General features: G+C 38.7%; 1 protein-coding gene across 1 annotated transcript; it reads left to right on the top strand.

Moving 5' to 3' along the window:
- The first annotated feature begins 246 nt into the window (after positions 1–246).
- LOC137717614 (serpin-ZX) lies at positions 247–2,663 on the top strand. Its single transcript, XM_068457029.2, has 2 exons — positions 247–742; positions 1,601–2,663. The coding sequence occupies exons 1-2, from the start codon at positions 353–355 to the stop codon at positions 2,375–2,377; spliced, it is 1,167 nt and encodes a 388-aa protein (XP_068313130.2). The 5' UTR covers positions 247–352; the 3' UTR covers positions 2,378–2,663.
- The last annotated feature ends 7,660 nt before the right edge of the window (positions 2,664–10,323 follow it).

The following is a 10,323-nucleotide window of genomic DNA, read 5'->3' as shown; positions in this document are numbered from 1 at the left end:
GTTAGGAGGTAACTTAGTAGAAATTTTTAAATGTGATAGGAACACGTCTGGTATATCACGTATTTTTATGTAAATGATGAGAAAGTTTATTTTTTGAGTTATTAACTTTTTAACACACATATCCCACAATTCATATAATAACACATGATATACCATCTCGTGTGCCTATGACATTGAAAAATATGTGGTTACTTAGTTGTTAAGATTCTTTCTTTATATAAATAGGGAGTTGACTCACTTTCTAATGCAATGAACATTCTCTCTGTAGAAATACATACAAGATTACGCATTTGCTTCTCTCTCTGAACTCTCTCTACATTTTCCTGATTTCTGCTGCCATTGTCACGAAGAAATGGATCTGAGAGAAAGCATCATCAACCAAAACGACTACGTTCTGGAGCTGACGAAGCAGCTGCTTCAGACCGAAGGCAAGCAATCGAATCTCGTGTACTCGCCGCTGTCCATCCACGTGCTGTTGAGCCTGATCGCGGCCGGGTCAAAGGGTCCGACTCAGGACCAGCTGCTGTCTTTTCTCAAGTCAAAGTCCACCGACCACCTCAACTCCTTCGCCGCCGAGCTCGTCTCTGTGATCTTCTCCGATGGGTCCCCTAGCGGCGGCCCCCAGCTGTCGTTTGCGAATGGTGGTTGGGTGGACAGGCGTCTCCCTCTGAAGCCATCTTTCACGCAGGTGGTGGAAACTTCTTACACGGCCGCTCTCGCTCAAGTCGATTTTCAGACCAATGTAAGCTCCCAAACCCTCTGTCTTGTCGTTTGGATTGTTTTTTTTCGACGATGCTCTTGATCGAAGTCTTTTATTTTTTCGATGTGATTAGAGATGCTTGTTCCTTTGTTGAACCTAAATTGTAGGCCTGCTGATGCTCTTTTACTTGTAGCATTTCAACTAAAAATTTCCTTTCCCTAATCATTACTGTTTATGTTAAATTATTGTTGCCAAGAACTAGATTAAGTTGCAGTAATCACAATCAAGTAAAAAGCACAAAAACCTTTTCATATAAAAGCATTTCAATTCACTAACCTGATGAACCGCCACGTGAAGACGCCATGAATGCTGCAAACCGATCTCAGTGCACTGTAACTCTTCTCCTCTCCGTCAGATTATTTCAATCTCTAACCAAGAATAGGGTTTAGTTCCGAAGAGAGCACTATTCTGTGAGAGCAGAGGTCACAATATATATATATATATATATATATATATTTAAAATATAGGCACATATATCTCCTTTTCATAACTCAATAAGGATTCCCTTTAAAATCCTTATAGAAAACAACTTACGTTTCCTAATTCATATCAGTTTAATGTCAAAACAGAATCCTTCATAAACAAGAATTAGTATACAACTTCTCATAAGGCTTTTTAATACCAATTGGACTTAATCACTCGCTGTCAGAACGTCCAATCTCATGTTCATACTCTTACAGTTTGTGCTTGTTCCTTCTGCATAGCTTAGGTATTACAGAATCATATCGTAATTCGTAGATTTTTGTTATAGTACGTTCATCACTAGGTCAATAGTACTGTAACATACAGGCTGATATATTATTGTTTTCTAACTTGTCGTAACTGTTGTTGGTGCTCAAGGCTGCTCAAGTGGCCTTGGGAGTGAATTCATGGGCTGAAAAGGAGACGAGAGGCCTTATCAATGAGGTACTTCCTCCCGAGTCAGTTGACTGCTCAACCAAGCTCATCTTTGCAAATGCGTTATACTTCAAAGGAGCTTGGACTGAAAAGTTTGATGCATCACAAACGAAAGAGCATGACTTCCACCTTCTCGATGGAAGCACAGTTAAGGTGCCCTTCATGACCAGCAGGAAGAAGCAGTATGTAAGATCCTTCAATGGTTTCTCAGTCTTAGGGCTTCATTACAAGCAAGGTGAAGACAAGCGATGTTTCTCCATGCACATTTTTCTTCCAGAGGCGAAAGATGGGCTGCCAGCTTTGGTTGAGAAACTTGGTTCTGAGTCCGGGTTTTTGGATCGCCATCTTCCCAAGCAAAAATTTGCAGTGGGTGATTTCAGGATTCCAAAGTTTAAGATTTCATTTGGATTTGAAGCTTCGAATGTCCTTAAAGGTCTGGGCTTGGTGCTGCCATTCGGTGGTGGAGGAGGTTTGACTGAGATGGTGGACTCCCCTGAGAGTAAGAACTTATACGTTTCCCGCATATTCCATAAGTCGTTCATCGAAGTGAACGAAGAAGGCACGGAAGCCGCAGCTGCTTCCGCCGTTGTTAAAACTATGATGTGTCTGCCGAGGACGGTTGACTTTGTGGCTGATCGTCCATTCCTCTTCTTGGTCAAGGAAGAATCGACCGGAGCCGTGCTGTTCATCGGCCATGTACTCAATCCTCTTGCAGGCTGAACGCCGCCTATTTGTATAATCTATTTAATAGAGACGAAATCCACATGCACTGGCGGGTCTTACCTCTATTAAATAGATGGTATAAATAAGTGTTAAGTGTAGCAATCATGTATTAATAAACAAAAATGTTACTCTTACCATCTAGTGGTATCATCTCACAATAAAAATAAGACCCACATGTATTGACGGATCTTATCTTTATTAAAGAGGTGATACAAATGATGGTATAACTAAATAGTAAGTGTAGCATTACTCTAAAATAAATGTATGATCATCATGTTCATGTCGTCTTGTTTCTCTCATGTGGCTTTTGTTATTCGTTCTGCCTTGGCTACACGAAAGTGTCGGAAATGCTTTGGGATAGGCGTGTTACCCATTATTGTCATTTTCCTTCGGTTGTACCGGAATGGTTTGGACTAGACCTTTTTTTTTAAAATTAAGTGGTTGATTGTCTCAGTGAATAGTCATTCCTTATTCATTTGTGTATTGGGTTCAAGTTCTCTTATTCTTCTTAGTCTAGTTAAAGTAATGTCGCTTGTAATAAAAAAATTAATTGATCGATATTTATTACACGTTTACTTAACATGAGGTGGACAAGGCAAGAAACAAATGTTAGAGAGATTATGTTTTTAGATTTTATTTCGTAGACCAATTGGTGTGGCAGTTGATGATTAGTTTCTTTACTTTTTTAAATCATTAAAGAAGAAAATCAACCATCAATTGCCATATTAAGTGATCTACAAAATATAGTTTAAGTAAATGATCCCCCTGTCATCTCCAGGTTTTATTTATATCATCAAACACATAAAAAATAAAGGGTTACATGGTAAGTATGTCATTAAGGTCAAAAACTTTGAAACATAAATACAATTAGACACCTCTTAAGGTCCAATTGTAATAAGATCATTTAAAAATAAGGTCCAATTAGACCCGATAATTTCGTACATGATTCATTGACGCGACACTGAACGATACTAAAATAACAGGTTTCGTATTAACACGTTATTTAATCGGGTATAACAAGTCACTCGTTAATAATGAGTTATTAACAGATTTGTCCGTAAGGAAACTGTTTCAACCTTTAAGAAAAAGTTAGTGTTAATGCAGGGACCTTTTCGGCCCCTAGAGCAATGCAGGCCCAACAAAAGGCCCGACAAAGGCCCAAATAAAGAAGAAAAATTCAAGTCTTAGTGCTAGGCATATTGTGCTAGGCTAAGTGCTAGGCTCAGTACTAGGCATATTGTGCTACGCAAAAGTGCTAGGCATGCAGTATCTATAAACCTTCATTAGAAATAACTAGGGAAGACCACACATCAGAATGCAAAAGTTGCAAAGGAAACGTAGAAACAAACGCAGACACGATGAAAGGTAACTTGGTACTTTTTCTTAAGGGACATGACTCAAAAAGGTTACATCAAAAGTACCATGAATTGGTACCAATTTAATTGAAATTAAAAACTTAATTATTAAATCGGCAGGATGACCAAGCCTAGCATGCCATTTTTGGATTGAACACCGTACTCCTACCAAGGCTGAAATTGAATACTTGAACTATCCACTACCACTAGGAAATGGGTATAACCCATTCTCACATCTCCCTCGGAAAAACGTCTTCCGTGTCTTGAGGTCATTAACAAGGAAAAAAATATGGAAATATTAGCAGATAGCAATTGTTGTCTAAGGTAAACCTATGGGCATATATGATGTTCTGAGAGGCAGTGGGACATTGAAGGACATTATTCAAATCAAATGAACAAGTTTTAGTATGTAGTTGATTGGAACCAAGATGAGAAATAGTGATGCTAGAATCATTACCTACACCCCCAATAGTTTCATTACCATTGTATTCATTGGGATTAACCAAAATTTGAAGTTCAGGAGTGACATGCGCATTAGCACCAGTGTCTAACAGCCAGGTACCATTGGATTGCTTGTTCAGAGTGATCAACGAGGAGGACATGGCTGTGAGTCTTTTGGCAGGAATCTTACCTTCATAAGCAGCATTCATCCTTTGGTAGCAATCAAGGGCAGGATGACCTGGTTTGCCACAGATTTGGCAAATGATATGCTCACCAGGATAAAGAGGTCTCTCACCATTAGCGGGCTGATTGCGCTGGTTGTTATTGTTGTGAGGATTGTATCCTCGTTGATTGGACAGAGAACCACGATTAAATGGAGATTTACCTCTTCCAGTCCCACGAGAGCGTCCACCACCACGTCCTCGAGTAGCAACAAAGGCATTGATTGGTGCAGGTTCAGCCAAGGAAACATTCTGATCCGCCATTCTTCGCTCGGTAGTCAACAGAAGTGCCTCAAGGGTGAGATAGGTGATAAGGGTATCCTCAACTTGAGCAGCACTTACTGTCATTTCAAACGTAGGTCCTAGATTGTTCAGCACAATTTGCATGAGTTCATTATCATTCAAAGGTTGCCCCGCTAGGGCAAGGTTGTCAGCAATCGCATTCATGCGATCTAGGTAATCTGCAACAGAAAGATCACCCTTAAACAACAGTTTTTAATTCAAATGGTGATTTGTTGTTTAAGGTTGAGGTAGGCATTCTATTAATAAGATAGACAGCCACTTGACAAGCAAAAGACCAAAAATGTGGAGGTAATGAAGCATTTTGTAAAAGTGTGATAGAGGTTTCAATGATATGTCTATGTTTGCTTTTAGCTAGACCATTTTGTTTCGGAGTATGAGGACAAGACAATTGATGTTTGATTCCTTTATTAAGAAGAAAGGTTTGAAATGTTTTACTAATATATTCCCATCCCCCATCACATTGTAAGGTTTTAATGGTTGTTGTAAAATGGTTCAAAACAAAATTGTAGAAACCAACAAAGACAGAACAAACAACACTTTTATTGCTAAGTGGAAAAATCCAACAATATCTAGTGTATTCATCAATGAATGTCACATAGGATCTGAAACCTTCAATAGAAATACATGGAGAGGGACCCTAGACATCAGTATGTACAACTTCAAAGGGGGTAACAAATTTTGACACAGAAGCAACAAAGGGCAGTTTACAAAATTTACCTTCCAGACAAGTAGAACAAATCACAGGTGATGAATCAAATGTAACAAACACTTTACATTGTTTTAAAATGGAAGACATTATAGAGTTTGATGGATACCCTAATCTACTATGCCAAAGTTTAGAAGATACTTGTTGTCCGGGAAATGCCACTGGAGATCGAGTTGATGAAGATGATGCAGGTGCTGATAGTGGAATTGGATACAACCCATCACTGCAAAGCCCCTCGAACATTATCCTCCCTGTGGCCTTGTCCTGAATCCAAAAATAGAAAGCATCATATATCAACCAGCAATTATTGTCCAGACACAATCGATGTACAAATAACAAATTTTGTGTTAATCTAGGAACATATACGATAGAATGTAATTGCAGTGGTTTGATTGGAGTTGGAATACTGGAAGAACCAATATGTGAAATGGATAAACCTTCATCACTAGCTGTTTGAATTGTCTCAGTGGATGGATAGGGAGTAGCCAAGGAAAGATTATTCAGATCAGCCGTCATATGTGATGTGGCCCCTGAATCAGTGAGCCAAACTTGTTAAGGAGGTGTACTTGGAACAACAGAATTTGAGACAGTGTTGACATGCATAGTAGTAGGTGAAGAATTTTGAACATTGGAGTTTCTGTAAAGACAAAACTGCGCACTATGATTCTTTTAACCACATATTTGACAACCTTGAACAGCTGCAGTATCTGAATTCCTGAACTTGCAAATATCAGCCAAATGCCCATATTTACCACAAATTTGACAGATAGTGTTAAACTTGCCTTGCTGAGATGGTGTTGAATTTTCAAGAATACTAGGAGCATTATTGATGTAACTAAATCTGTTATTCCCAAACCTAGGCTGTGAATTGTTGTAAAATTTCCCCTACCCTTGTTCTTGTTAAAATTTGGCTTATAACTAGAAGCATTATAGAACCCAGATTGAGAACCATAAGAATTATTTTGAAAAGAATTCCCAAATTTAGATTGATCACCAAAATTAGACTGTCGATCATAACTTGAATTCTTAGAATCATTACCACCATTCTTGGCAACCATTGCAGTTAAGAAAAGAGTGGTAACCACATTTTCAATCATTGCTTCCTCAGCAAGTAACTGAGAGTGAAGATCCTTTATTGAGATAACATTTTCTCTTCCTTGAATTATATACCTTAAAGTATTATACTCAGAAGAAAGACCATTCAGAGTTAATATCACAATATCATCATCCTCAAATGTTACTGCAGCAGCAGAAAGATAATCACGAGCCTATTTGATTCTTTGTAAATACTGAGAAATTGAATCATTACTTTTCTTGATGTTTTGCAATTCAGATTTCATCTGAAAGATTGTTGTACGAGTAATAATGGAAAATTGCTCCTTGAGACGAGTCCACAAGTCACGAGCACTGGTACTTCCAATTGCATAAGAAACGGCGGAAAGAGACAAAGTGGCAGTGATCAATTGCATGAGTGCCCTATTATGCATCTTTCAAATCTTGAAGGTATTAGTCTCAATTGAATCCCCAGATGCAGTGGAATCAAACCGTGAGGGACAAGGGTTGGTGCCATCGACAAAACCCATTATGCCATAACCTTCCAAAAGTAATTCCATATGGAAATTCCACACAAGATAGTTGGAATCATCCAGTTTGACAGTAATAGATGAAGAAAATATCGATAGAAGAGAGGTAATAGGAGATTGAAGGATCTGAAGTTGTGCAGTCGCACTATAGCTTCAAATCAGAGAAAAACCCAGATGCAAATTCTCAGAGGAATTAAACCAAACACCTGGAGTGCATAAGAAAATGCAAAAGGAACCAAGAAATATAGAGATATCAAGAACCTAAGAAACGTGAGAAAGGGGAGCTGATTATAGATAAAGAGTGGAAGCAGAGAAATCCAAGATCGAAGAACCGTCGAGCACGAAGCCTTGCGGCGATTGATACCATGTAAACTATGAAGAATTCACTGTATCTTGCAGAAGAAGAAAGAAAGAGATAGAGAGAGAAATAGAGATTTAGAGAGAGAGAATATTCAGTTTATTAATGATTCACAAACTTAGTACAAGATGGTTACACATGCTGGTTATTACCAGACTAGGTAGCTTACTAACTAAGCCACACACTCAACTCACAATCTATTGACATTTGTCATTCTATCTAACCATTGAATCATAAACTCATTGTTGAAAGCTAACCAGCTCTTGAAGTCGAGGGGTCAAAGGCGGCAAGGAGCTTCTGAGCAAGAGGTGTTGTCTGCATCAAAGAAAGAAGAAGAAGAAAATGAAGGGTTGGCCTCCAATGGCTAGTTTTTTGTTGTTTAAATGTGTGAGTGACAAATGTACACTTTAGATTAAATCACTTAAATCCCAATGAAGGGCTAGAATTTAATCTAGAGTAGTAAGGTAATTTTAGTGTTTAAATATTGTCTAATCACCAACTCTTTTACACAAGTACGGGTGATGGAAATGTACCATACCCTTACACATTTTCTCTACTTAATGAAGTATGGCTGCTGCATTTTTTCTGCACAACCTTGAAGTTGAAAACCACACTCAAATATCCTCTTAATTCTCTGCCATTCTACCCCTAAGAAACCGATCCAAAAACTATAACAAAAAATCATCCAAACAAACAAATTGTATCATGGCCTCAGAGCTCAGTTTTCTGATCTGAAAACTTTTTGGGCGTAATATATGCAAGTTAAGACTTTTGGGAGCACTAACAAAGTGTCCTCAACAACAACAACCAACAAACAATTCTAAAAATGAAAGGATCCAGCAGTAGCATGAGCTAAAAGCTCCAGTCTTTGATGGGGAGAATTATGATTTTTGGAGAATAAGAATGACAACCATTTTCAAATCCTATGATCTATGGGATATGGTTCAACACAGGTATGAACTACCTGAGATGGAGATTGATGCTCTAGAGGAGGATCTCACAGAAACACAACTCAAAACACTAAGCAGAATCAGATGGAGGATGATAGAGCACTTGGAATCATTCAAGGTGTTGTCTTAGACACCATTTTCCCAAAGACAGCAAATGAAGAAACTGGTAAGGAAGTTTGGGAAGTTTTACAGCAAGAGTACAGAGGAGACACTAAAGTCAAAAAGGTAAAACTTCAGTCCCTTAGAAGAGATTTTGAGTATACAAGAATGAGGGAAAATGAGCTGTTAAAATGCTACTTCGCTAGGCTGTTTGATGTTGTAAACAAGATGAAAACATATGGTGAGGAACTGCCTAATGAAAGAATTGTCCAGAAACTGTTAATTAGTTTGACTAAACCATATGATTCGATAGTGAGTGTTATTGAAGAAACCAAAGACACTGAAACTCTCAGTGTGTAAGATGTGATGACATCCTTAAGAGCCTTTGACCAAAGACTTGAGAGGCATGCTGATTTTGCACCTGATAAAGCCTTTCAATCACTCAATGTTGGATCTGGTAGTCAAGCCAGTGCAAGCAATCAGAAACCACAGTGGAAGGGCAAGAACAAGAAATAGGAGGGAAAAGGGTATCACAACTCTAGACCTAACCAAGGCAGCAACATTAATGCAGGTTCAAAACCAAACAACAATGCAAACGTTGTGATAAATTTCATCTTGGAGAGTGTTGGTTCAAAGACAAGCCTAGGTGCCACAAATGCAACAGGTTTGGGCACATTATGAAGGACTGCAGATCAAAGAATGTGCAGCAAGTAAACTGTGCAAATCAAGTGGAGGAAGAAGCAAATGTGTTCTGTGCTTTTAGTGCAAAAGTGGAGAAAAACAATGAAGTGTGGTACGTTGACAGTGGTTGCAGCAACCATATAACTGCACATGATTCATTACTCAATGACATTGACACAAACTTCACTGGAAAAGTGAAAATGGGAAATGGAAACATTGTCAAGGCCACTGGAAAAGGAACTCTGGTTATCAACACCAAGAAAGGAAGAAGATGCATAAGAGAGGTGATGTTAGTGCCAGGACTGGATGAAAACCTACTTAGTGTGGGTCAAATGATGGAGCATGGGTATTTCCTACTCTTTGGGGAACTGTGGTTGAAATCTATGATGATAGATCCTTATCAAATTTGGTGACCAAAGTGGAAGTGAAAAATAGAAGCTTTCCACTTGTGTTGAAGTACTTAGACGAAGCGGCAAGGAAAGCAAGTGTGACAGGTTCTATGAAACTATGGCACAAGAGGTTTGGTCACTTAAACATGACAAGCCTAGAAAATCTACAAAAGTATGAAATGGTACAAGGGATACCTAAGATGGATCACTGCAATGAAATCTGTGAAGGATGTGCATTTGGGAAGCATCACAGAGATCCATTTAAAGTTGCCAAGGCTTAGAGGGCAACAAAGCCACTCGAATTGATTCATACAGATGTGTGTGGACCAATGTAAACAATAACAGTCAGTGGAAACAAGTATTTCCTAACCTTCATTGATGACTACTCACAGATGTGTTAGGTGTATTTCATGAGGTTCAAGTATGAGGTATTCACAATATTCAAGAAGTTCAAGGCAATGGTGGAATTACAAAGTGGATACCAAATCAAAAGGCTGAGAAGTGATAGGGGAGGTGAGTACACCTCACATGAGTTCAATGCATTCTATGAAGATGTGGGGTTGGAGAAGCAACTCACTATGGCATATTCACCACAACAAATTGGGATTGTAGAAAGGAAGAATAGGACTATAGTCGAAATGGCTAAGTCTATGATGCATGAGAAGAATATGCCTTATATACTTTGGGGTGAAGCTGTGAACACCTCAGTGTACCTATTGAATAGGTGCCCTTCTAAAGCACTGGACAAGAAGACACCATTCGAAGTGTTCAGTGGAAGAAAGCCATCTGTGAAGCACCTAAGAGTGTTTAGCTTAGTATGTTACACTCTCATCCCTCACCAACTAAGGCACAAGTTG

Source organism: Pyrus communis, chromosome 8, assembly GCF_041283825.1.
Source record: "Pyrus communis isolate YQ-2024b chromosome 8, ASM4128382v1, whole genome shotgun sequence".
Lineage (NCBI taxonomy): Eukaryota > Viridiplantae > Streptophyta > Magnoliopsida > Rosales > Rosaceae > Pyrus > Pyrus communis.
The sequence above is the reverse complement of the archived record's forward strand: the minus strand, read 5'-3'. Positions and strand labels throughout refer to the sequence as shown.

Coding starts and splice junctions, on each gene's coding strand:
- LOC137717614 (XM_068457029.2), top strand. CDS start 353: ATGGATCTGAGAGAAAGCATCATCAACCAAAACGACTACGTTCTGGAG. Junction 743..1,600: donor AAGTCGATTTTCAGACCAAT/GTAAGCTCCCAA, acceptor TTGGTGCTCAAG/GCTGCTCAAGTGGCCTTGGG.